At 57.0% G+C, this 26,224-nt stretch overlaps 8 protein-coding genes across 8 annotated transcripts; 5 read left to right on the forward strand and 3 right to left on the reverse strand.

Moving 5' to 3' along the window:
- Positions 1 to 7,648: 7,648 nt before the first annotated feature.
- On the forward strand, positions 7,649 to 8,679 carry COL26b_000132 (uncharacterized protein; the record flags this gene model as incomplete). The annotated part of the gene is made up of 2 exons (XM_053173103.1): positions 7,649 to 7,796; positions 7,880 to 8,679. 2 exons carry the CDS (start codon positions 7,649 to 7,651, stop codon positions 8,677 to 8,679), a joined length of 948 nt encoding a protein of 315 aa, XP_053042809.1.
- A 1,623-nt stretch (positions 8,680 to 10,302) lies between these two features.
- On the forward strand, positions 10,303 to 11,523 carry COL26b_000133 (uncharacterized protein; the record flags this gene model as incomplete). Its single annotated transcript, XM_053173104.1, has 2 exons — positions 10,303 to 10,427; positions 10,485 to 11,523. The coding sequence occupies 2 exons, from the start codon at positions 10,303 to 10,305 to the stop codon at positions 11,521 to 11,523; spliced, it is 1,164 nt and encodes a 387-aa protein (XP_053042810.1).
- Positions 11,524 to 13,653: 2,130 nt separating this feature from the next.
- Positions 13,654 to 14,796, forward strand: COL26b_000134 (uncharacterized protein; the record flags this gene model as incomplete). Its single annotated transcript, XM_053173105.1, has 2 exons — positions 13,654 to 13,658; positions 13,719 to 14,796. 2 exons carry the CDS (start codon positions 13,654 to 13,656, stop codon positions 14,794 to 14,796), a joined length of 1,083 nt encoding a protein of 360 aa, XP_053042811.1.
- Positions 14,797 to 15,509: 713 nt separating this feature from the next.
- On the reverse strand, positions 15,510 to 15,996 carry COL26b_000135 (uncharacterized protein; the record flags this gene model as incomplete). Its single annotated transcript, XM_053173106.1, has 2 exons — positions 15,510 to 15,670; positions 15,846 to 15,996. 2 exons carry the CDS (start codon positions 15,994 to 15,996, stop codon positions 15,510 to 15,512), a joined length of 312 nt encoding a protein of 103 aa, XP_053042812.1.
- Positions 15,997 to 16,985: 989 nt separating this feature from the next.
- On the forward strand, positions 16,986 to 18,089 carry COL26b_000136 (uncharacterized protein; the record flags this gene model as incomplete). The annotated part of the gene is made up of 1 exon (XM_053173107.1): positions 16,986 to 18,089. One exon carries the CDS (start codon positions 16,986 to 16,988, stop codon positions 18,087 to 18,089), a length of 1,104 nt encoding a protein of 367 aa, XP_053042813.1.
- Positions 18,090 to 18,481: 392 nt separating this feature from the next.
- On the reverse strand, positions 18,482 to 21,408 carry LEU5 (coenzyme A transporter; the record flags this gene model as incomplete). Its single annotated transcript, XM_053173108.1, has 2 exons — positions 18,482 to 20,839; positions 20,893 to 21,408. 2 exons carry the CDS (start codon positions 21,406 to 21,408, stop codon positions 18,482 to 18,484), a joined length of 2,874 nt encoding a protein of 957 aa, XP_053042814.1.
- A 1,010-nt stretch (positions 21,409 to 22,418) lies between these two features.
- COL26b_000138 (uncharacterized protein) lies at positions 22,419 to 24,452 on the forward strand (the record flags this gene model as incomplete). Its single annotated transcript, XM_053173109.1, has 1 exon — positions 22,419 to 24,452. One exon carries the CDS (start codon positions 22,419 to 22,421, stop codon positions 24,450 to 24,452), a length of 2,034 nt encoding a protein of 677 aa, XP_053042815.1.
- Positions 24,453 to 24,860: 408 nt separating this feature from the next.
- COL26b_000139 (uncharacterized protein) lies at positions 24,861 to 26,061 on the reverse strand (the record flags this gene model as incomplete). The annotated part of the gene is made up of 3 exons (XM_053173110.1): positions 24,861 to 25,624; positions 25,709 to 25,861; positions 25,956 to 26,061. The coding sequence occupies 3 exons, from the start codon at positions 26,059 to 26,061 to the stop codon at positions 24,861 to 24,863; spliced, it is 1,023 nt and encodes a 340-aa protein (XP_053042816.1).
- Positions 26,062 to 26,224: the final 163 nt, after the last annotated feature.

Here is a 26,224-nt window from a genome sequence, read left to right on the forward strand (position 1 = left end):
GAGGCGAGCAAGCAGCGGAGAGTAGCCATTTCTCGTCTAGCGCAGGTGTAGAGTAGATTGGGGTGAGTGTGCGCCGCCTCACACAGAAAGGCCGGCGAGAGAGACAAGCAACAGCAGCAAAAGAGAGAGAGGGTTGGCAACGGTGCGGCCAAGAAGCAGTAGCCAAGCAAGACTTGTCGTCAAAGATCGGCGGGTGGAGCAGACGTCATTGGCCGGTGCGCCTCAGTCGTCGGCCGGACCCCGGGTGTGGTCGTTTGCGAGTGTGGATCCGTGTCTTGCTGCTGACCGTCAGTGCCGTCCGTTTACCCTCCACTTCCTTGCTATGGACGGGTACGTATCCCAGGGGACAGAAGCACGGACCCCAAAAGACGACTTGGACGTCCATTTTGGCCGCGACAAGTGAAGCCATTCTCAGTCTTGCCTCCACCCCCAGGACGGCCTCTCATTGGTAAGATCTCCGTGTTCTGTGGAAATGCCCTCCAGATCTCAGCGATACGTACCGACTGGACCTGAGCATCGTGAGCCCTTGGCCCCTGGAGCGGCGGCGGCGTCGCCCACCCACCCAGTTACCGCCAGCATGGGATTCTGCGCATTTGCCATGGCCGCAAGATTGGGGTTTCGGCGCTCTTGGGCCCCAATTTCCCATTTCCCCCCTCCGAGAAAAGGATGGTTCTATTTTCCCCTCGTTTAATTCCCTCATCCGACGACGGCCTCAGCACCCACGTCGGGGCCAGCGTCAGGGTTGTGGCTTGACGTTGCCCCTCACCCTCCTAGACGGCAATGGTCCACCGGATCTAGACCTCTCCGATACGGTTGGGGGCAGGAGCCAACCGCCTGGTACGTCAGATTCGAAAAGAAAGGGACCGTGGTGCATTGCAGATTCTGGCAGGTTGGAGAAAATTGGAACAGTCGGGATTTCTCCGCTCTTTCGTCGAACATCACGGAGCCGGGAGGCGGACGAGCAAATGTGTACCGGGGTGGTGCTACATCAGATCCGGCCGATTCAAATCAGCCCTCACCGAGAGATTCTCGGAAGTTTTCCCAGGTGAGAGAAATCCAGCGGGCATCAACCCACATGAAATTGAGATCCGACGCAACGAGACACATTTGGAGCAATTGCGAGCCAGCGAAACAGCGGGGATGAGTGCTTGTGTCCCAATTGTTTGTGTGGTTCACTTGTGGTGGTGGTTGTGTGTGTAGGTTCGGGCGGTCTAGAACGATTTCAGTAACGGATTGTCAGCCTCCCTTGGAGTGCGGCAAAGACTCTCTCTGTCAGAAGTCAGACAGCTCTGACGGAAGATTGCCGGTACGTAGCCGGACCGTAAACGTCAGGATGGGCGACGGACGGCCGGGGGCGGGACGTGATGGAACTCTGCAGAAGAAATCGTGTGGCAGGAGGGAGTGTCGCCGTAGAGACCGACCGTAGTTGCGTAGTCAGACGGACTCGACGACGACAGCCTCACACGAGCACACAGACGTCAAGGCTGACGGAACTCACCATGCTCCGAAGCTATTCTCTACGTCTAACTCGCCGTTTGGATGTGCGGCCCTGCCTCGAGCTACGTCGAGAGTGTCGTCAGGTCTTGCCAATCAGGTGTCCTCTGAAGTCACGCAGCGCCACTGATGCGGCACCCGATGATGTCACACACGCACCCCTGCCCCGACGGTCGGAGCCCAGTGCAGCAGCTCTCGACCAATCACGTCGGTGGACGCAGCGTTTTCTGGTCCCCTCCCCTCAGTTCCGCCTACCTAGTAGCGTTTTGGCAGAATGCTCCGTCACACTGCAGTTCGCACTCCCCCCCTTTTCCTCAAACGCTGGCTCATTCCGTCACAGGACGGGAAACGACACGCGCGACGACCTCATAGCACCACCACACGTTCCTTCCCCAGTCATATCGCCTTTTTTGCCCCAGACCCAGACCTGACCGAACCGAGAAACACACACGCCTACGTCGAGATCCGGCAGGACCCTTTCTTCTGGATCTTCAGATTGACACATTGTTTTGACGTTTTGGAATGCGGCTCCCCAACCCTGACGTTAAGGTCTGGGTCTCCGTCTTTGAGGAATGGGGGGGCTCCTCTCACACAATGGTCTAGATCCTTTCTACCTCATTCCTTGCCACAGCTATCATCATCGTGCGACCAGAGCTTTCTCTCCCGCTCTCATTCTCTAGCACTCCCCCTCCATCGCGGCTGCTAGACGAACAGAGCTCTTCGCTTAAACGCTCAACGGCACTTTCCATGAAGCAACTGCCCGCCACCTGCATCACTGCAGCCCACATTCTCATGCGCAAACTCGCCTCAGCCTCGAGTTGGGGGGCAGGCAGACAGGCAGGCAGGCAATCAGGGTGCGCCAAGGGATTCGTACCCCCGACCCATACGTACGTTTGGCCCGAACCAAAAAGAGGCTCACGCATTCTTTGCAGACGCGCTGGTGGTAGCTGCTGCGGTTAGACTTGGGGACCGCCCAGCATCACACGTGATGACGACATGCCTCACCTCATCTCAACAGTGACACCATGCCCCAAAGAGCAAAGCATCATACGGGACGGGCGCCGCTCTCACTCTCTCCTTCCCCAGACATCCCATGTTGCGCATCTAGACCGAAGAAAGGGCGATGAGCGTCGGTGACCGCATAGCCAACCAGCTCCAACCCCTGGCATTATCAGCCTAGCGAAACTAACAAAGCAAATCTTTAATCATTGCATTTCGCTTCCATGTCGTCAATTCCTTTTGTGACCAACGGTGGTAGGGCCGCGGTAGGAGCCGCTCGCGTTTCTCAACGGCTGCTATGAACGAAGGGCTCAGCACAATGACATCGGTTTCTCGCTTGTTCTGCGATGTGGCCCGTGTTGTGGGAGCTTCTGAAGATCTGAAGAGGGGGGAATTAGGAGGAAGGTGCTGCTGGAACGTCATGAATGATGTTATCCTACATCGTTTCCACCCGAACCGTCAGTGGCCTCAATGCACCCACGAACTCATACGGATTCAACCCTTGTATACGCATTGCGGTCCAGGCTGGCTGTTTCGTTCGTCGTCCCCAAATCTGACGAGATCTGGTGGTTTCCACTAGCTATGTGTGCTTCGAACCAACACGAGAGTCTGGGCCTTGGGGCCGTGTATTGACAGAATAGCATTAGACCCATGCCGAAACACCGACGTCCTGCTCAGTAGGTCCCCTCTCCGCCGACACCAGTCTGCGTCCGCCTGGTGACTCGAGGCCCGACGGTAAAGATCTCGATTCCGGAACCCTTGTAAACAGTGATTGGCCTGTGGCGAACCCTCTGATGATCCCCCTCCGTCACCCTCCGTCATTTGGGCCGTCGACCCCGTTCCCCGGTGGCACGACCCCCAACTAAGGACCCGGAGGGCATCAGCGGTTACGGGACGGTGGTGTGTCTTGACGGACGTCAGTGTCTTCTCAACGGTGTCTATCAAAGGTCTGAGGGCGATAGCATCATGGTGTCGGTGTAGAAATTCGCCTCGCCATCAGCCGATTGTGAGCTCCCGCTGCTGGCATGAGCATAGATGTCCAGCGGCCCCAGCCGTGACGAAAATCGAGAGATTTGAGGCACCCGAGGAAATATTGGGGTTGGTTGGAGCTGTATGACGTTCCACTGTGCGCCGGTCCAGAGTCCATCCCGTAAAGTACACGCGGGATACGTCAAGAAATCCCAACGTGAGAGGTCCAGTATTCTGGAAAACATGCCCTCTTCGAAGATTTACCTGAAGAGAAGCCTGGAGTCTGCTTGATGAGAGGTACTGTTACTACATATCAAGTCCTCTTATGACATGCATTCTCCAGTTATACCTGGGGGAGAGTGGGTAGGAGGGCTAGTCATCCGATTCTGCATCTTCTCTGGGCTGCTTCTCTCGGCTTGGCTTGTATCTGAATAGTAGGTCTTTCATAGTCTCCTCAAGCTATCTTCACTTTACTACACAGGCACGAAAAGAGCCGTTGCTCTTTCTTGGAAGCACACATAATGGTAGCACCGCGGGCGCATGGCCATCATCATGTTCAGGAGATTCAGTATTAAGGCAAGATGACAAGCAGCAAAATTCGCCGGTAGGAGACAAATCGAACCTTCGTCGCGCGGCCCTCTCCAGTTTCTTCTTGCGTGGTTCCAAGCTGACATGATCCCTCAACATAGACACCGGACCTTCTATCTATACCATATCAAGCAAGCCCCGGTAATCAAACAATTCAATATAAAAACAAAGCATTTGCTTTAGAATTGTATCTTTTGGGCGCAAGCATGTGACTCACAAACCCGAATCCGAATCAACTACACGATCACGAAGCTAAGTCCCTGATAAGAGCCCGTCTGCTTTACCTGTGCTACAGCGACTACTTGGGATTACTTTTCCTGTGGTTATAACTTACTCTGCTTCGCTATTGCCGTCGTTATTCATCGTCGTTATCTTCACTCTCGTCGGTAATACAAGTAGCTAAGTACACAGGAAATATAGCCGCGCAGATACAGGAAAAGTAGGCGGTCTCTTTGATGAACCGATGAACCGACACTTCGAGACTCTCGCTCTTTGCTCCTTCATATCGATCAAAGGGTATATGGACCCAGAAGAAGGGCAACGTATGCATGAACGATATGGTGCTGGCCCGCAACCATGAGGTTTGGAGCCGTCTGCCATGAACACAGTAGCCGAACGGAGCAACACATACGTGGATTATCTATTGACTGTTCTATGGTTTGGAGCATCTGCCAACCTCGAAAGATGGAGTTTAGTCATCTGGTTGATGGTTGTTCCGAGGATGCGGCGAGATGTTTGCCCTGCCCACATGTGCATTTGAATCTCACGAGCTGCAGCTTCTGTGACCCGTTGAAGCCTTGAAGTCCAATCTGTGTGGAAGATCGTACGATAGGCCTTATGTCGTAGCAGTAGCTCACCGGCGTCGGGCCCGATTCCTACCCGGAGAGTAGGCGAAGAGGGCCGATACAAAGATCCCCGAGGCCACGGACCTAATAGGAATCAACTCGGCCGGACTTCCGAGGGCCGGGTGGGACCTCGTCCGGATGCATGATCCTTTTCCAAAGCTTCCACGCGGAGGGGTGACAGCCATGATGACAACGTGGCGAGGAGAGCGCTTCAAAAGCCACGAAAGCCTATCATTGGGCTTATGGAGAAAGCGCCTCGTGTGTCACTCCTCGAGGCAAGAGCCTTGTGCCATGCTTGCCAACGCAAGCGTAAAGTCTAATCACTCCTCGAAGCAAGACCCCTCTAGGTAACTCCTGTCACGAAAGCGAGCATACCATCACCTCCTCTTTCGCAAGACCTTGCCGGGCCCTCCCTCTCCAACTGCCACATACACTTTAAAGTGTCCCGTCGACCTCACAATGGCCGACGGATTCAGATGAAACCTCGCCTCTCGGACCCGACACCAAATCTCAGAACCTTGTTCTAGATGAGATGCCCTTTATCTCTCATGTTCAACCCTTTGGGACCGGTATCCGAGTGTTCAGACGCACCTCGCCGAGAACAGATATCAAAACTTATCTCGAGGAGGGGACAGACGGCTATTTTCTGTGGCGGGCAGAATGGGGAGTACTGACGATCAACTACTGCAGTCCTCGTCTGATGTCATAGTAAGACCCTTGCCTCCTGGTCTGCGAGCACGATAAGCAGACGTTGATCTCTGTCGATCCTCCGGTTGAACCCCACTGACATAATCGTCTAGAGGCGGGGTTGATACTTGGAGGGACTCTTGAGGTGCGCCAGACGAAGATCTTTTGGTGGTAAATGTATGTCCCTTGCCCTTGTCGACGGTCTCGACCAAAACCTCGCAGGGTTCTCGCATTCCGCCATCTGTCTTTATCCCTCAAAGGCACTTTTGGTCGTCCGGGGGAGTAAGGCCATGGATGCATCGGTCTCCGGGCGGCGAGTCTCCATCTAGGTGTTGCCAGCGTCGATCATTCGACTGGCAGACCGCCAACTGGATGCACCCACAAAGGAGACGGTTCGTGATGCCACAATGGACGAATTTACGAACCAGTTCGATTGGGAGATGCCCGCAACCTTGACGAACACTGCGGCTTTCGCAGATCTACGAGGCATTTCTCAATGCTTGCCAAGACGCACACAGACGAATTGGTCCGGTCCGGTCTTCCACAAAGCCGTGCTGGGCTCTTTGGTGAGGTCAGCAAACCTTGCCTTGGCGATTCAGGCTCGCGAATCATGTAAGTCGGTCGAGACCCTTCCCTCACGCGGGTGCGGAAAAACGGTCGTGCCTCGCTTTCGTCTGGTTTTGCCAAATACCACTGAACGGCCTATTTCGTCTTGCCCATTCCGCCATCTCCTCGGGTCGCGTCCAAGAATCAGTGTGGCTTTGCAACCAGCCGGATATCCAGTGGGCATTACACTCGTCCTTTAGGAACAATTCCTGTAGTCGGTTACTTGAAGAGCCTCGTGGCAAAATTCAGATGGCGTCCATTTTGGATTTGAAGCTCACGAAAGCCCATTGGTGAGAGCACCAGCAAACTCCGGGTGCCGAGTATCGGAAACAACAGGCCGATGTTTCATGCTTCTCTGCAAACCTGCTACTCGTCGTGGCGGGGTTGTGCCAGCGATACCGAGTACAGCCACCATGGCTTTCCCAGCTGGACGACCGGCAGTGCCCGAGTTATAGCTACCACATATTGCCAAGACCGGGGAAATAACTGGACCGTCGTTCGGGGGGTCGAAGAACCGCGGTCTGGTGACTTATGTCATATCATGGAATCACCCTCAATTAACCTGGCGAAGATCGAGTTCGTCCCAGAAGAACGTGATTGGCTCCCGGCGCAACGGCCACTACAGAGTCGCAATTAAAGATGTAAGGCGCATCACAAACCCACAGACCCCGGAGGGACTCTGGAACCGTGCCGGCGTCGCACAAACATCCCAACTTGGGCAAAGACTTGAGCTCACCCAAATAATCGTCGAGTGTTCCTGCAGAATATGGCAGAGTGAGTGGGAATAATCAATCATGTCAACTGAGAGTTAGTCTGGGGAGGTTTACATCATGTCTAACAATTGCGCGGATTAACGCCGGATACTAATGTGCGGACAGGAAGTCCAAATCAAACTTACTGCGCACTTTAGGAAGCAACAAGACGGCAGGCACGCTAGACGGTGCAGCCCTGCGACATCGCAGAAAACACTCACAGGCCGTGCTCTCACGTTCAAATAAGGATGACCCTGCATAACTTTCAGGTACACACTTCCCCGCCCATCGACGCACATCTCCCGAGAGCAAGAGAGTGTGGTCGCGGTCAATGCTTGCTTGATGCAGCAGCGTGGCCTGCGTGTTGTAACAAGATTGCTGAGACAGCGTTTCATCTTGGCTCTTGAATGTTTCCGCTCCGCAGGATGGCCACCACCCTCGAAGACTTTGGTGTGTGTGTCTCTCTGTATGGGTGAGGCGACGAGAGAAGGCGATGTGTTCGCCCTAAATAATGTCTACGCCGGCGCCTCACCCACCCATCTGGCGCGTACGAAACTCTTTTCCTTTCTCTGTTAAACGACGTTGTGGTTGAGCCCGGTAGTCTTGTTATTTCCTTTCTTTTCATTCCTTCCTTAGTGATCTCTTAACTCACCAGCAGCGAGAGAAACCAAATTTACCTATCCGCTCCTTCGAGATTATTTCTTAATAATGTTGTCCAAGGCTATTGCCGTCCTGGCGGCGGCGACGTTGACGTCGGCCGCTACGCCCATGGGCTTCATGCCTGCCTCCAACACTCCCCTAATCGTCTCCTTCCAAGGCATTTCGGCGGTGGACGGCGTGAACCTTCCCAGGGATTGTAAGTGCTGCCCCCCTACAGACATCATCACAGGGCGGAAGTGTAGGCAACGCGAAGTGAAATAGAACCTAACAAATCGTCAGCTAGCCAAAACGTCCCCACGATCGCGACCGAGCAGAAGCTGCAGGGCCAGTACGCCGTGATGATGGTGGACATCGACGTCCCGACCAACCAGCCCCCGAAGACGGGCACGCTGCTCCACTGGATGCAGACTGGCTTCACCTCCGCCGACACCCCGACGATCCTCAACACGACCGCGGGCACCAAGACGGTCTTCGTGATGCAGAACAAGATGAACGCCGCCGCGCTCGCGCCGTACTTCGGCCCCAACCCGCCCGCGCGAGAGCCCCTTAGCCATCGCTACACCTTCGTCGCCGTCGACCACACTCAGATCTCCCAGCAGGGCCTCATGGCGCTCTCGGGCGCCGCCCAGAACCGCCGCGACTTCAACCCCATGAACGCCCTCATGGCCGCCGGTCTGCAGGACAAGGTTGTCGCGGGCAACTTCTTCCGCGTCACGAACGCCGGCCCCGTCGGCGCGGGCACGGGAATGGGCACCGGCCCTTCGCGCGGAAACGGCACCGGCTCTGGAACCATGCCTGGCAACATGCCCATGCCCATGCCCGGCGGCGGTGGTGCTGCGCCCCCTCCTTCGATGCCTCCCCCCACCACCCCGACCACTCCCGGCGCGAACCCTGGTATGGCCCCGATGCCTGGTATGAGCATGACCCCCGGTATGACTATGCCCATGCCCGGTATGGCCTCGAACCCGCCCACCGGCGCTCAGCCCTCGAACCCGATGAAGGCGGCCGCGTCCGTTCCCGGCCTGAACCTCATGGCCGTGTGCCTGTGCGCCGTCGGTACGACGTTCGTCTGGTTGTGATTCCCGCCCGCTCTGCACATATGGGTATAAAAAGGGGACGGTTGGAGGTGTTCTTTCTGTTAAGGGGGGGAAGGCCAGAAGATTCTAACTTTCTTTCTCTTTATCTTCTGGCTGCCCCTTTTTGAGGGGAGCTGCGTCTGTGGGATGCGCAATGTAGTATATAAGTAGAGGAGCATGCCAATGCGACAGTTCATATGCGGCACTGAACCATGACGCGTGTGTGCTGTGTGTGTACGTGGTTTAGTCGACACCCAGCGACGTGGGAATCCGTCCCTCTCAATTGAGGTTGAGGATGAGAGTACGCCAAGAAGGTCGTGTTTTCGTATACACGGGAATGGAGTTCCACCGGCGGCAACGGGTCATCGTCCCCGCCTCGGGAAGAATCTGGGCCCTGGACGAGCTGTAAGATACCCGAGACGGGCGGCTTGCAAGCCCCCGAAGCCCGCCGCCGCGCGGGATAGGTGCTGCAGATCACGTGCTGCAGATCACGTGCTCTTCGTCACGCCCTTCCCCAACCGAGTGGTCCTCGTCACGACTTGCCTGCCGTAGTTTTTCCCTCTTCCTAAGCCCGTTCACCGCCGGGCTCCGCCAAAGCCACCAGCTAGTTCAATTGACTCCCGCGCGCGCCCACTCACTGCTGTCCGTCCGTCTTGCTTTCACTTTTCAAGACCAGGAGGAGTCCGTAGATTAGCATAAACGCCGTCCCCGAACGGGCTCTAGCGGCGGATGTTTTTTCTTACTTCCCTAAGCATCTTTTGACTGCATTTGACATCGATCATAGCAGCGCTGCGGATTCTCTTCTGACGCTGTCTTCTGACTAAGGTAATGAATCATAACCGAGCGGCTGCGCTTGTATCCGTAATGCGCAAGCAAGCCCATTCTTCCACTTCATCAGTCATTCTGCACTCTGCGAAAGCCACGCGCTGGGCCGCAGCAGCAAACACTATCGCACATGATGACCACTCGACCGGGGGCGGCGTCACACTCCAACAAACCCCTGCGAAACGGCACAAAAGACACAGCAGCACGGGAACATGTTGCGCCGCGCAGACTGCGAAAATGTATCCGCGCCGTGCGCTCAGGTCCCTTTTGATAACATTCGGAGACAATTTGGTATCCATAATTGTAGAAAATAATCGGGGCAACATTTTTTTGTTCTTTGGAGTCTGAAAGCTGCTACTCCGTGCGGGCTTAGTGATGCTATGCAAAACGCTAGGATCTCGCATTTGCAATCCGATTCCTCGCGGGATAACTTCCTCCTCATCCGCCTTGCTGGATCTTGTCTCTCTTTTTCTTCTCTCCCAACTTCATATAAAGGTTGCATATCCCCTTCCTGAAGCTGATCAGGAGTTCGGCAAGTTCGCAAAACACAACGGCACGCAATTCCCGTTTCGAAACGTATCGGAAACCTAAACGAGCACCTTCCCAGCAACCCTTTAAAGCAAGGACCAGCAACGGCAGCTTGCTTCTCGTTGGAGCTTCCTCTGGTCGACTCCTTTGAACCAACACCGTAACGCGCAAGACCTATTTTTCTGTTCAGTATTACAGAGTCTTACACGACCTAGAAATCGACATTTTCTTTCTTCGTTTGAAATTATAGAATCCTACACTAGAAAGCGCAAGATGCCTACCCTCGTCGTTCTTGGCGCCGGCCTGTCTGGCCTGCCTGTGGCGCATCACGCTCTCAAGCACACGGCCGCCCAGGTCAAGGATATGAAGGTCATTCTGGTGACACCCAATGCTGAGCAGTAAGAGAGACACCGTTTTAGACACACGCACATACAGCATACTCACACGCATCACAGCTACTGGAACATGGCTTCCGTCCGAGGCGTCGTCCCCGGCCAGTTCGGCGACGACGTCCTCTTCTACCCCATCGAGCCCGAGCTGGCCCAGTATCCCAAGGAGCGCTGGGAGCTCGTCCTCGGCAAGGCCGAGACCCTCAACGACGACAAGAACAACGTCGTCATCGCCCTCAACGACGGCTCCAGCCGCACCATTCCCTACGACGCCATCGTCATCGCCACCGGCACCCGCGCCAAGGAGGGCATGCCGTGGAAGGAGGTCGGCACCACCGAGGAGACGAAGGAGTCCCTGCACGGCGTGCGAAAGCTGCTCGCGGACGCCAAGAGCATCGTCGTCGCTGGCGGCGGCGTCACGGGCGCGGAGACGGCCGGCGAGATCGGCTTCGAGTACGCCCAAAAGGGCGGCAAGGACGTCTACTTCATCTACAACGACACGCTGCCGCTCAGCCCGCCGTTCGTCGACAACGTCCGCAGGGCGGCACTCAACGAGCTCACCAAGCTCAAGGTGAAGCCGATCCCCGAGACTAAGGTCACCGCGGTCAAGACCGAGGCCAATGGGCAAAAGACGCTCGAGCTCACGACCAAGGACGGCAAGAAGACGACCATGACGACTGACGCGTACGTGCCTACCGTCGGCTCGATCCCCAACAGCTCCTTCCTGCCGTCCAACATGCTGGATGCGACGGGCCACGTCAACCAGGACGCCAGCCTGCGCGCGCCTGGACACGACAACATCTTTGTCGTCGGCGACGTCGGCAACCTGGAAGGGGAGTACGGCCGCATCGCAGACTTGCAGACGCAGCACGTCGTCAAGAGCATCCAGGCGCACTTCACCGGCGCGCCGAGGCCGGCGGACTACGTCGCGGACCCCAAGGTCCTCGCGGGCATCACCATCGGCCGCAGCAGGGCGACGGGACAGATGGGCACGTGGAAGCTGCCCAGCATCGCCATCTGGCTGTTCAAGGGGCGGTACATTGGCACCGACTACGCCAAGCAGCTTGTCGAGGGAAAGCGGACGCTGCAGGCCAAGAACTGGTGAGCGGCTTTAGAACATGTTGATAGAACGTGTTGGAGAGAAAAGGGGCCCGGATTGATGGATAGACGAAGACGACGCATGTATGGAGTTCCGGCGCTAGTTGGTTGTCCTGGCAGTAGGGCTGGCTGTCCCGTCCCACTGTTGCTTTTCTCCTGGGACCTGGGTTCTTTTGCGTGGCGATTTGGGGACTGAAGGAGGCGAATTCGGTTGGAACGGTCCTAATTACCACATGTTCTCAACTGGATCGCGCTGAATATTATTAATTTTATGACGAGCATTCTGGTTCCAAACGTGGTGTTGGCGTGGTGAGCTGTAAACGGTCCAAAGCAGGTGGAGAGGAATGGGCGCTAGGATCATGCAGACGGTAAGGCACGTACCTCCAGCAGCGGCAGGGTGCGTTCAGTCACGTGCGACGACCTAGGCACCTCAAGCCGTCTGCCCGGTGGGTCCGTCTCAAGGCGGACTAGCGCCAAATTCCTCGAGCTTCAAAATGGCGGCGCGCTGCGAAAATTCTTTCGACCTTTCTTCTTCTTTTTCTCCCTTAGATCAAAAAGTAACCCAGAGCTGCCACGACCAGCACCAAGTAGCTCCACGGTGTCGAGTTGCCTTTCCCTCTCCGGAGGGAATGCTCTGCAGATTGAAACCCTTGATTATAGGAAGTTTTTCCCCTGGCTCTTTCGGGCGATGGGTGAGAAATGCTGTTGATGGGGGACATGCTTTCGAGCATGCTGAAGTTTTTTCGAGTGCCATTTAAAACCCGACGGTTGTGTGCACATGAAATGACGGACTGAACGGAACCTGATCCATGCGGATTGAGCTCTCTCGGCTTAGCTGAACCTGAGCTATGGACGGGTGATGAGGAGGCGCTCTCGCGTTGTGAACATCGTTTGTGACACCTTCCCGGTGAATGGGTGACGAGAGTGGAAATGTCTCGATCCTGACCATGCCTGTCCAGGACTGATGCCATTTTACGCAAGAAGCCTGGCTGGATCTACGGGCTTGTCTCCTTTCGTGCTCACGCTGTTCATTCAGCCTGTGGACACGCTGCATATTTTCCACCACGGGAAGCTCTCGCCTTGTGGAGATGCGATCGTCGCTGAGGTCAGCTAAGGGAAGGGAGCAAGTGACCCGACCCGCCCTCTCCTCTGGATCCATTCGTTGCCTGTCTACGGCAGTTGCCCAGCTAAGCTCTCAATCACTGCGAATGGGTAAGCTTGGGGTTGACTGATGAGCCAGAGACCGGTTGGGTTCTAGACTGTTATTCCCGAATTTGCACGTGTCTCGAGTTGCTTGTCGTTTCTGGGAGCGGACGGCCCTGTCGTTGAGAGTGCAACGATGCCACATGTCTTGGCCCCTGAGAACATTCTTGCGCCGTTGCTCCAAGCACGCAGTTCCGCGTCAGGTCCAAGGCACCGCACCGTCCAGTCTCACCTGGCACCCGCCTCCCCGTTTCCCTGTTGGACCTGCCGCCGCCATGGTGGTGATGTGTGTTGAACCTTCTTCAACTCGCTCGAGATGGAGTATCTGAAGATGGGATCTTGTTGCCGTCGTTGACTGACCTGCCTCCTCTCCAACGTCCATATTCGAATGTGAAAACATATCACTCACATCTCTCGAGCACCGTTCGTCCAGTATCCCAACGTCGCTCCTCTGGACCCATCATCTCCCATTGTCCCGTCCGGCCCCGGACTGAGGAATGCATCGCAATGTCCCCCCATTCCCTCCCTCTGCTTGCTTTCGTGCGATGAGGACAGTCACCCAGGGGCCCAGGCTCCCGTGTGTTGGGCGCCTCGCCCAAGCCCGGCAACATTGCCCTTCGCTGTCTGTCTTCTCTATAAGACGAGGCAAGCCGTGCTTCATCCTGCCCATCTCTCAGATTAGTTCTCTCCTCCCCAGTTCTCTCAACCCCCCCAGGTCTTCCGCCCGCCGAAGAACTCTCTCTCGCCCACCCAGTACACTCGTTGGACTCTGTCCCCTCACATTCGTTCCCCTTGCAGGATATCCTGTCTGTCGCTCGTTTCGTACAGCTCAATCCCGCTCTCCTCTCGCTCATCAACCTAATCCGCCCGCCTCAAACACCCCTGCCAATCCAACAGACAACTTCCCAGAGCTCGTACAGGAACAACCGCAAAAATGAGGTTTGTCATCACTCTTCTTCACACGAGCTCCCACCACTTATACTAATCTCTATTCCAAAGTGTCGGCCAACTCACCAGCTCCGCCTTCGTCACCTGTGACCCCATCCCGGCCACGGTGACGGTGACCAGCAACGTCTACACCACCGTGTACACCACCACCGCCCTCGCCGCCAACCCGACCACCTCATGGACGGCCACTTACACCATCACCGAGGTGTGCTCCGGCTACCCATGGGAGTACAAGACCCACGACATTCCCCCGTGCTTCGTCCCCACCACCGTCTACTGCGAGCCTTGCGCCCAGAAGACCATTCCCATCATCTGCCCGGCCCCGTCCATGACCGGCGGAGTCGTCATCAACGGTAACGGTGTCACCGCCAACAACATGCCCGTCATCACCGCCGCTCCCTACGGCGTGTACGGAGGCTACGGCTCCTACGGCACTGGCAACCAGCAGCAGGGCGGCCCCGGCGGTCCTGGTGCTCCTGGCGGCGGCCCCGCTGGCCCCGGCGCTTCTGGTGCTCCCGGAGGTGGCCCCGCTGGCCCTGGTGCTTCCGGCGCCCCTGGAGCTCCTGGAGCTCCTGGTGCTCCCGGCGCCCCTGGCGCTCCCGGCGGTGCTCCTGGCCAGACTGGCACTGGTGGCTCCGCCCCCGGCTACGGTGTCTATGGCAGCTACGGCGACTACAGCGTTCTCCCCGCCGCCCCCGGTGCCTCTGGTGCCCCTGGTACTCCTGGCACTCCCGGCACCCCCGGCACGCCTGGCACTCCCGGACAGCCTGGTACCCCTGGCTCTCCTGGATCCCCTGGTACCCCTGGCGGCGCTCCTGGCTCTCCCGGCTCGCCTGGCACCCCCGGCGGCGCTCCTGGCACTCCTGGCACTCCTGGCGGTGGCCCTGGTACCCCCGGTGGCGCTCCTGGTACTCCCGGAGGTGCTCCTGGTACTGGCGCTGGCCAATCCGGTGCCGGCCAACAGCCCGGTGCTTCCGTCCCCGCCGGCGGTGCTCCCGGCGCCAACCCCACCGCTCCCGGCACCGGCAAGCCCTCAACCGTCGTCGTTGCCTCGGCACCGTCCCTCAAGCAGAGCCTCGGCCTCCTTTGCGGTATCGCAATGGCCGCCGGCTTCACCGTTTTTGCTTAAGTTTCGCCGCCACCTCTCTCTCACACACACACATTTCCACGACTAATCTAATTCCTTCACGACCAAAGACAAGATCATAAAAGGGGGAGGGAATGAAGCATGTACCTGGGCATACGATTAGGGGATGTTGCTTGCTCTTCCTTTGTTCTTCAACTTTTTCTCGCTCGCATGGAGAAAAATAGAAAGACCTCATTTTATCCTTCCTGAACGTTTTCGCATAAGTTGTTTTTCTGTTACTAATTGGCGGCATTTGGTGGCAGTACTACAGATTCTGCCCCAACCAAGCGGAGTTGGACATAGGCGGGACAATGGGACCCTCGGGTGTCGCGTTTTCATCAATTGAACGATTTTAGATTGAGTACGAATACAGGTTTCCTAGGGTGTTTTGTTCGTGAGCCCCTCCTGCTGTGTGCTATCGACCTTCCCCGTGATCCAATTTGGGTGAATACGGGTTGATGTTTGTGTCATTTCTCATGAAAGTTGCGAGTGTAGAAGGGGTGTTCGTCCGCGCTTTGATCCTCACCTGTCGCCAAGAGCTTTTGACATGACGGATGGGATGACGTTAGGGAGGGCGAGGGCTTTTCCCCCTTCCGGTTTGGTCAAAGTGTCCTCCTTGCGAGTGTGAGGGCGGAGAAATTCCCCAAAAAAGAAAACGAAAACGCCAAACGAGTTTCCCCTGATTCATTCAGCCTGCTCTGCAAAGTTCGCTCTCTTCATTCCAGCATGCCGTCCTCTCCCTTGCTGCGGTGCTGCTGCCGGATAAACTCCTCCACCTGCGCGTCGTTGTACGGTCGTTCCGGGGGGCCAGGGATGCCCGGGCGCGAGATCTTTTCCTCCTTCTCCTCTGGCGGGTTGCCGAGGATCTTGGCGGCGGCTGGAATGTACTGTGTCACTTTTGTGGAATGTCTGCATGAGCTATACCGCACCGGACAAAAGAAAACAGGTGGTGCTGTTGGTGTTCGTGGCTGTAGTGGATGCTGTATGAGGATTGGGCAGGGACAGAGACAGAGGAGAGGGTGTCGTGACGATGCTGGCAATTGGGCACCCACCTTTCTCGATGATCGGGTTCTGCTTCGGCGGCTCGTCGGGTTCTCGCGCGTCGTGCGCCGCTTGGTCCAGCTGCTCCTTGAAGCTCATCTCGCGGCCGTTGACCGTCGTTTTGGGAGCGGGAGCGAACTTGGTATTTGGCTGGGCGGACATGGTGACAATGTGGACAGACGGAAAGTGTCAAAAGCGGGTGAGGGAGGAGAATACGCTCACGTGCCAGCTGTCGTCGTCGGTAAGGCTGAGCGAGGGAGGTATGGAGCTTTGGGATACGGATGGGAAGGATTTCGCGAGAGGTGGGAGGGACGGTAGGGACAGTTTTCGGACCAGGTATACAGAAGTAGCAGGCGTCGCAATTGAGTTTTCGTCAATGTGGCGGAGCAACAAGCATCAAAGAGGCTAAGAGCGAAGAATTGGGTCGACGGGCAAGTAATAAGGAGGAAAGAATACGCCTGGCAGGGCTGGGGACTGGGAGGTGCGCGGGGTGGGAAGGGCTGCTTCTACTAAATAGGTAAGCCTGATAGGGTGACGGACGGTGATGCAACAACGTGGGTGACGGGGGATAGACAGAGAGCCTGACCAGATGCAGGTTCAGCTACCAAAACGCGCGTCCCGGTGCCGAGCTATGTGATCATAAGTCTGGGCGGCCGGGTGGGCTTGCAGCTTGGCCTGTCGTGCTTGATTGATGGGGACCGATGCCTTCGATCCTGGGGCTGGACTGGGCCTTTACTTAGCACTCGGAGCTTTGTTGCCGTCCGTCTATGCTAGCACTGCTAGGTATCCGTTAGGGAGCCCGGTTTGCTTGGTTCTGCGTTGTGCAAGCCAGCAAAACAGGTGCGGCGCATGGTGTGAGGTAAGAAGGGCGCCTCCGCAATCTGGGGCCAATGACGTCAAACCGCCTAGCTCGGCACTGCAGTCCCCTTGGCTGTCCCGCTAAGATAACCTTATTACGTCGCTGGAAGCTTCCTTATCGGCTCTTATCGGCTTCTTATCGCTCTTCTGCCCCTCCATTCCGCTCGAGTGGCCCGGTCCCTTTCGCGGCGGCATTTTCTTCAATGGTGATCTGACCGTTCATCCCAACCTACCCACTGGACTTTTTTCTTTTTCTTTTGACTTTTGCGACGGCGCAACCACGCTCCCTAAAGATGGCTCCCATCCCAATCACAATCATCACCGGCTTCCTCGGCTCCGGCAAGACGACGCTGATCCTCAACCTCCTCCCGCAGCTCAAGGCCCAGAACCCGGACTACAAGCTCGCCCTGCTCAAGAACGAGTTCGGCGACCTGGCCGTCGACTCCCAGCTCGCGTCCTCCAACGCCATCTCGGGCGTGCAGGAGCTTCTCAACGGCTGCATCTGCTGCAACCTCGTCGGCCAGCTCAGCACCGCCCTCGAGGAGCTGCACGCCATCGTCCGCCCCGACCGCATCGTCGTCGAGACCTCGGGCTCCGCCTTCCCCGCCACCCTCGCCCTCGAGGTCAACCGCCTCGCCCACGAGACCGGCAACTACGTCCTTGACGGCGTCATCAGCGTCATCGACACCGAGAACTGGAAGGGCTACGAGGACACGAGCTACACCGCGCGCATCCAGGCAAAGTACACCGACCTCATCGTCTTCAACAAGTGGGAGCTCTGCTCCGAGGACCGCTTCGACGAGGTCCTCGACCGCGTCGGCGACCTCGAGATCGAGATACCGTGGGTCAAGAGCCGCAAGGGCTGGGTCGGAGCCGACCTCGTCTTCGGCGTCGACGGCGGGCTGGCGCAGGGGCTGACGGAGGACGGCGCGGCGGCCAAGGACCACGACCACGAGCACAACGGGGAGAAGCACGCACACGACCACCAGACGGAGGTCGAGGTGCTGTCGGTGGAGCTGAAGGGCCCCAAGAGCGCGGCGGTCAACTCCGAGAAGCTGCAGGACCTGCTGCGCGCGGCGCCCAAGGAGGAGGTGTACCGCATCAAGGCGGTGCTGACGGCGTCGTCCACCGTGAGGGGCTCCGACGAGGACGATGCCGCTCCCACGCCGCCGCACCCGCAGGGGCGGTACATCCTAAACTGGGCGTTTGGGAGGTGGACGTTTACGCCCATTTCCGAGGGCGGGGCCGAGCACGCTTCGAGCGAGGGCGCATTGCTGCGCATGACGATGATCCTAGGACGCTACGAGAGCGCAAAGTGGAAGAAGAAGCTGGAGACGGGGTCTTTCTTGGAGGTTGAGGGAGGGGAGGGTGAGCTGGCTGTTACAAAGATCTTATGAGGAATGACGTAGATGATAGACGATTACGAGACATGGCGCACAGAGGAGTATAGACATGAACATGGGAAGGGAGAGCAGAGATAGAGTCTCGAATGTAGACATTTGGGCGACAGGATCTGTGGTTAAATAGTAAAGACCGAAGACAGGGAATTTTCTTACCTCAAGTTTTTGTTCCCAAATAAAACGGGTTCTTGTTCTGGGGGTATGTATAGTAATGCTGGGGAGGTTGATTCCTCAAACTGCAATGCGGGATGCGTACATGGGGCAAGGCACCAACCGAGCGCGAGTCGGCTTAACGCATCAAGTCACCATTCCACACTGACGAGATCTGGGAGTGATGTTTTACTGTATTTCTACGTTTTACAAGCGCCGGGTATCATGTCTTTACACCTCTAGACTACAAAGTTCATCGTCTTGCCACCCCTAGCGACAATGACCCTCTTTGGAGACCTGATGTCAAGCGGGCCGCTCGAGAACTTGGCCTTGCCCTCATCAGACTTCAAAACCTCCGCCAACATCCAGTCCTTCAATGCATCACCCTCCAGATCAGACGGAGGGGAGGGAATCTCCGCGACACCACGCAGCTTGCCGTTAATCTGGATAGCTACGGGCTGCTTACGGGGTGTCAGCAGCGACTCGGTGTCGTCCTTCACGGGGAAAGACGACCGGAAGATAGAGCCAGCATCAGGGTAAAGAATGCTCCAGCATTCTTCCGCAAATGCGGGTGTGACAGGGGCTGTCAACCGCAGGAGTGTGGACAGTGCCTCTCTCTGGATCAGTGGGCTTGCAACCGTGTTGTCGAGCAGAGTCTTGGTCAGGCCCATAAGGTCCGAAATGACCGTATTCAAGGAGAATACCGTCTCGTAAGATTGTGTGACAGAGTCAATGGTCCCTTGGACAGCTCTCCAGGTTTGAATGTCCGCATCCCAGGTGACCAGTTCACTAGCACTCAAAGATCCCAAGTTCTTTGAGCGCTCCTCGAGATACACCTTGACAGAGGTTCCTTCGACCTCAGTAATTGACTTTTGAATTTTCTCAGCATGGTCATGCAGCCTCTGGAGCCATCGTGTGACACCGCTGATCTTGCTCTCGTCCCAGTTCAGGACTTCGTCAACAGGCGCCTGGAAGAGCATGTGGGCTCGCGTGGAATCCGCGCCGTGCTTGGCGACAAACTGCGTCGGGTCAACTCCGTTGTACTTGGACTTGGACATCTTCTCATAGGACACATTCGCCGTCTCGCCTGTGGCGATCACCTTCGGGGTGGAGCGGTCCTTCAAGTCAACCTCGTCCGGCTTCAGGATCTTTCCAGTCTTCGGATCGGTGAAGGTCTCGCCGTGTACCATGCCCTGGGTGATCAGTCGGGAAAAAGGCTCGTGAACTGCGCCCTCCTCCGAAGCTGGGAAGAGAGGAGTTGTAGCCAGAAATTTGTAGAAGAATCTGGCATAGAGCAGATGCAAGATGGCGTGTTCAACGCCGCCAAGGTACAAGTCGACAGGCATCTGCTTTGCGGCCTCAACCGAGAAAGGCTCCTTGTCATTGTGAGGGTCCGTAAAGCGAGCATAGTACCAACTTGAGTCGACGAAAGTGTCCATGGTGTCAGTATCTCGCTTGGCCTCACCGCCACACTTGGGACAGCTGGTGTTAACCCAGTCATCGGCTCTTTCCAATGGGTTTCCGGGCTTTCCGTTCGCCCAGTGTTCATCAACTTGGGGCAGTTTGACCGGAAGCTGGTCGTCAGGAACAGGGACCGGGCCACAGGAGCCACAGTGAATAACCGGAATGGGGGTTCCCCAGTATCGCTGACGGCTGATGAGCCAATCTCTCAACCTCCATTTCTCAACGGGCTTCGCCAGTTCTGATGCCTCGAGGATGCCGACCAACATACGACCAGCCTCCTCGGATGACTTGCCCTTGAAAAGACCGCTATTCGCTGTCATGACTCCATGCTCAACAAATGGATCATTTACCATTGCGGACGTCGACTCATCCTCAGATGCCGCCAAAACGAACCTCACAGGTTCGTCGTAGTGATGCTCCTTCCAGAAAGCATTGTCTCGCAGATCATGGCCAGGCACGCCCATAACGGCTCCTTCACCATAGTCCCCGAGCACGTATGGCGCCACATAGACCGGGATAGATGCCTTCGTGGCATCGGGGGTCTGTTCGTGGTAGGCCAGCGGGTTGATAGCCCTGACGTGAGGAAGGAGGTAGCCAACCTTGGAGTCCTTCGGCAGTCCTGGAAGAGTATCCAGAAAAGCCTGCAACTCGGGGTCACCCTTGGCCAAAGAAGCGACCATCGGGTGAGTAGAAGCCAAGGCGACATATTGAACCCCAAATAGGGTGTCAGGTCTTGTGGTGAAGATCTCGATGCTGGCGTGGATGTCAGAACCCATGGCCAGGATGGGAAACTTGATAGTTGCGCCCGTCGACTTGCCCAGCCAGTTCTTTTGCTGAGCAAGAACTCTCTCAGGCCAAGCCTCGTCCTTGGCAAGGGTTTCCAGATCGTTTAACAAGGATTCTCTGAACTCGGAGATGCGGAAGAACCACTGCTTCAGCTTGCGTTTCTCAACCTTGGCGCCTGATCTCCAGGAACATCCGTTCGCATCCACTTGTTCGTTCGCAAGAACCGTCATGTCGACCGGGTCGTAGTTGACCTCGGCCTCGTCCTGGTAGGCGAGACCGCGGTCCAGCATCATCAAGAAGAGCTTCTGGGTGTGCTTGTAGAATTCGGGGTCGCAGGTGGCGATTTCCTGCAAGACGTTAAGTCAGACTTGGAACCGAACGACGAATTTGATTAACAAACCCTTTCCCAGTTCCAAGTGCCGTTCATGATTTCCAGTTGCTCCTTCATCTTTGAAATATTGCTTTTGGTCCAAATGGCGGGGTCAATACCACGTTCAATGGCAGCGTTCTCCGCGGGAAGTCCAAAGGCATCCCAGCCCATGGGTAGCATGACCCTGGAGCCTTTCATTGTATGGTATCGGGAGAGAACATCGGCAATCGTGTAGACTCGGAAATGGCCCATGTGCAAGGTGCCTGAAGGGTACGGAAACATGGGCAGGACGTATTTGCTCGGCTTGCTAGAATCTGCATCGTCTGCGGCAGACTTCGACGTCTGCCACTGCTGGCGCCATTTCTTGTCCAGAGCAGGAAGGTCGACAAGACCTCGTCTCTGGGCGGCGGCAGCCAAGCATGGGCTCGCGAAGGGCTGCGGGTGTCGGTATGCCAAGGATGGTGAAGCTCGCGCAGTTTTTGCGAATGTCGCTACGGCCCGAGCAGGCCACACGCGGCCAATGTGTCTTGCGTGGATCAGTTGCATCGCGACGGTTGTGTCATGGCCAATTGACGACGTCGGTGTTGAAATAAGGTCGGCGAGGTTGTAGTCATCCGCCGCTGTCACGCTATCGTGGGGTTTGTGGAAGGGAAGGTGACCGCGTTTGCACCTGCAAGCCGAGCTCCATCAAAAACGGAGAGCTCTCGGAATGGCGCCCAGAATCCCTGCAGGGTCCTCTGCCACTAAAATTCCGGAGGGTAGGGCGGACCTGCAGGGGAACGTCATCTGTCCCTCGCACCCCTGGGACAAATCGTCTTGGGGTATCACACTGTTGGACCAGCCCATGCAGACGGACGAGATCGTACTTGGTGTTTGCCTGCAGGGCCCTGCCGTCTCTCGACCATGATAAGACCAGCTATGCGACCGGACATGACCACACGAGATATTAGTTTCCCCCTTTTCTCACCATCTTTTGTTAATAAAGGGGGTTTTCTCCAAGGTGTAACAGCCAGGGACAGCCCAGCAACTAGCACGGAAGAACTAAAAACCGTTAGGGGCCGGCTTAGACACTGTGTACCGGCTTCACCGCCCTGCGGATGTGTCATCTGAAGTTGCGGTCACAGTATGCGCACCGATCTCCTTAAAGCGAACTGCCCCGCCATCGCTCAAATGTCTTTCAATATCTTCGTGGATACGCCTTTTGTGCTAAGGAATGACGACAGCGCAAACAGACCAATAAGGTAGCATTCAAGTCTATCCAGACCAGAGCGGCTTCCACCGTTGAGCTCGTCGCACCCCAGACACCTTTTTTGTCTCTCAGTTGCTGTCTCTACGCACGTCACTTGGTCTATCAGGTGTCTCGGGCAAATTCTCAGACTCACCCGCTGAGCACCCCGCCTTACCCCTCCACCGAGGTCTGATATCAACGGCACACGACCCCAGATTTTCAGCTGAGGGCTCTCTTCTCCGACGTAGGAGTCGCAGAAGGTCAGAAGTTCCAATTGACCACTTATCGCCTCAACAATATCGGAATACGCACAGCTACCACGCTCAAGATGGACAAGATAACGGACAAGATCGCCGCCCTGCCGGCAGATGCCAACTACTTTTCCCTCGAGTTCTTCCCGCCCAAGACCGTCATGGGTTTCTCCAACCTCCGCGACCGTCTGGACAGAATGGAAAGGGCCCTGCGCCCTCTCTTCGTCAACGTGACCTGGGGCGCCGGCGGTTCAACCTCACAAAAGTCCCTTGAGCTGGCCGAGATCTGCCAGCGCGAGCTGGGTCTCACGACCTGCCTTCACCTGACGTGCACCAACATGAGCCGCAAGCTCATCGATAAGGCCCTCGAAGACGCAAAGGCACTTGGTATCCGCAACATTCTCGCCCTACGAGGTGATCCCCCACGCAAGAGTGAGTACCGCACCGCCGAGGACTCCGATGTCGAGGACATGGACGACTTCGTCTGGGCCATCGACCTGGTCAAGTACATCAGGAAGAAGTACGGCGATTACTTCTGCATAGGAGTTGCCGCCTACCCCGAGGGCCACGCCGATGAGAGCCACCCCCTCGGCCAGAGCTTCGAGCACGACCTGCCCTACCTTGTCGACAAGGTCCAGGCCGGCGCCGACTTCATCATGACCCAGCTCTTCTTCGACATCAAGGCTTACGACAACTTTGAGAAGGTGCTTCGCGAGCACCCCAGTGGCGCCTTCAAGACCATTCCCCTCCTGCCCGGACTCATGCCCATCCAGAGCTACCAGATGATCAAGCGCACCACCAAGCTCAGCCACGCCAAGGTCCCAGACGCCCTCATGGCCCGCCTCGACGCGGCCAAGGGCGACGACGAAAAGGTCAAGCGCGTCGGCGTCGACATTCTCAGCGAGCTCGTGGAGCAAGTCAAGGAGGTCAAGAGCAGGACCCCCGGCCCCAAGGGCTTCCACTTCTACACCCTCAACCTCGAAAAGGCCGTCTCCTTCATCCTCGAGAGGACGGGCCTCATCCCGGAGCACGCAGACGACGACAACGAGTCCGCCATCATCGACGATGCCGTCGGCGGCGCCGCCGTCGTGCCCACCGTCCAGCTCAACGGCCTCAACCCCATGTCCGCCGTCCCCCGCGCCCTCTCCAACTCCAACCGCCGCGCCTCCTCCATCGGCTCCGACCCCCACAACCGCGTCATCGTCTCCTCGGCCTCAAATCCCGCCTACGAGACCACAGCCGCCTCCCTCTCCGCGGAGCCCGTAAACACCCGCGCCAACACCCTCGCCATCTCAGAAGGCGAGGGCGTCCTCGGCCGCGAGGCCACCTGGGACGACTTCCCCAACGGCCGCTGGGGTGACGCCCGCTCCCCGGCCTACGGCGAGATCGACGGCTACGGCGTCAGCCTGCACATGTCCGTGACCCAGGCCGTCGGCCTCTGGGGCACGCCCAAGACCGTCCAGGACATCAACAACCTCTTCATCCGCCACATCAAGGGCCAGCTCAGCGCCATCCCCTGGAGCGAGGAGGAGCTCCTCCCGGAGTCCAACATCATCCAGCAGGAGCTCCTCGAGCTCAACTCCCGCGGCTGGTGGACCGTCGCCTCCCAGCCCGCCGTGAACGGCATCCCCTCGCGCGACCCGACCTTCGGCTGGGGCCCGCAGCACGGCTTCGTCTTCCAAAAGTCCTTTGTCGAGTTCTTCCTCCCCTCGGCCGACTGGGCCGGCCTCGTCGCGCGCCTGAACGAGGTCAAGGACAAGTCCATCTGCTTCTACGCCGCCAACGCCGCCGGCGACTTCGTCTCGTCCGACTCGAGCGGCGGCCTCGTCCTCGAGGGCACCGAGACGAGCACCAACGCCGTTACGTGGGGCGTCTTCCCCGGCAAGGAGATCATCACGCCCACCATCATCGAGGAGGTCAGCTTCCGCGCCTGGGCCGAGGAGGCGTTCAAGATCTGGGGCGAGTGGGCCAAGGTCTACGGCAAGGGCAGCGAGAGCGAGGCCCTGTTGGAGAGAATACGCTCCGAGTACTGGTTGGTCAACATCATCCACCACGACTTTGTCGAGAGGGACGCACTGTGGAAGTTGCTCAGCGGTGAGAAGGAGATTTGAGTGTCTTTTAGGGTCAGAAGTAAATACCAGTAAAAAAGGAGGGGGGTCGGACGGGCGCACTCTGTAGACAGCAGCGAATTAAAAGGAGATACCCGTCATTACATTTTTCATATTGCATAGCAACATCACACGCATGAGGATGGCAGAAGTGTAAATCATGATGGCCTATTGCCATGGTATCTCAGTTTGTTGAATGCTTCCCACGTATCAAGCCTTGTGGGGAGATTGACTATCTGTCAATCGTGTCAATCATCTAATGTACATGTGTTTCCCGTCCTAGGGATACCTTCCCAACGCCAAGCTTCCCGAGATCCTGAGAGAGAAGGGAATTCATAAAGCAAATCTAGAAGGCTCGAAAGCAAATCCGAATCCGCCCGCCGTCCTTGGTTCTCCCTGTTACCCGCCATCCTAGATCTCACCATCGTTGTTGTCCATGTAATTGCTGCCAAAGAGACCCTGGTCGAAGCTGGCCATCTCGCTGACAACGAAGCTGGGCATGGCGTCCTGGGGCTCGGGGTTGAAGTAGAAGCTGTCGTCCGCCTGCTGGGAGAAGCTGTGCTGGGACGCGAAGACGTCAGTGGCAGGCTGAACGGCAGGCTGGGAGACGACCGGCTGCTCGAATGACTGCGCCATGAAAGCGGGCTTCGAGTTGACAGGAGCCGGGGCCTCGTAAGCCGGGGCGTTGTCAGGGGTGTTGACCTCGCTGTCAGAGGTGGTCAAGTCGACCGCAGCAACGTTGCTTTTGTTGGTAGCAGCGGCGATGGTAGCGGCGCGGCTGGGGGTGTTGCTGCGGCGACTGGGAGTGGTCTTGCCGATGCGGCCGTCGAGGACGTGGTCGCGGACCCGCGACTTGGAGGGGGTGTCCTCGAGTGCGTTATAATCGACGTCGTCACCACCCTCGTCATCCTCCTCGTCACTCAACGGCTGGAGCTTGATGGGCTTGGCCTTCTTGACAGTCGAGCGGCCGCCACCGGAGGCAAGGCGCTTCGAAGGAGTGGCCTTGCGCGGGGTCGAAGCAGCGCTGGAGGGGCCGGCGCCAGAGAGGTTCAAGGCCGTGGCTGGGTTCCCGCCGCTGTTGGCGGTCTGCTTGAGAGACTCAGCATCCTTCTTGATGCCCCGGAACTGGAACTGAATGCCGTCGGCAGTCGACTCGCCGAAGAACTTGGCGATGTCTATTCAGGGATTAGCATCAGGACTCACAGGTTGGCGATGAAAGAACATGAACGAAGTCGACAGCAACCAAAAACACGTCTTACCCCTGGCATCTTTGGGAAGATCTGCTGGGATATGAATACAGTCCATTCCCGACGCGACTGCATCCTTGATTACCTTTGAGTGATTCTTGAGGGCGCGGAAACGGTGTTGAGCCGCGTACTCCGTCATGTCGGACCCAAAGTGCTCGGCGATATCTTCCAGACGTCAGAGACGCCAGACCACGAATGAAAAAGACAAGGAAACCAAGATAAAAATACAAGTAAGAAGAAGTCGAGAGGTCGCACTTACCCTTGTAGTTCCACTTCACCTCGGGGTGAGCAGCGACGATGGCGCGCAGCAGGCGAGCCTGAGCGTCGTAGGTCTTGAAGTTCGTCTTGGAAGTGACGGGAGCCATGTTGATGTCTTGTCTGATGCAGGGCAGTTGCTATGTCAGTCGCACTCTCCGCTAAAAATATTGAGGGTGGAGAAGGTTAGTGATGGACCGGCGGGTGGGCTGTGTTGAGAGGTGAGGTGAGGTAGTCGTGGTAGAGGTGGAGGAGAAAGGGAACGAATGGAAG

This window comes from Colletotrichum chrysophilum, assembly GCF_026319265.1.
Source record: "Colletotrichum chrysophilum strain AFK26 chromosome Unknown scaffold_1, whole genome shotgun sequence".
In the NCBI taxonomy this organism is placed as follows: Eukaryota; Fungi; Ascomycota; class Sordariomycetes; order Glomerellales; family Glomerellaceae; genus Colletotrichum; species Colletotrichum chrysophilum.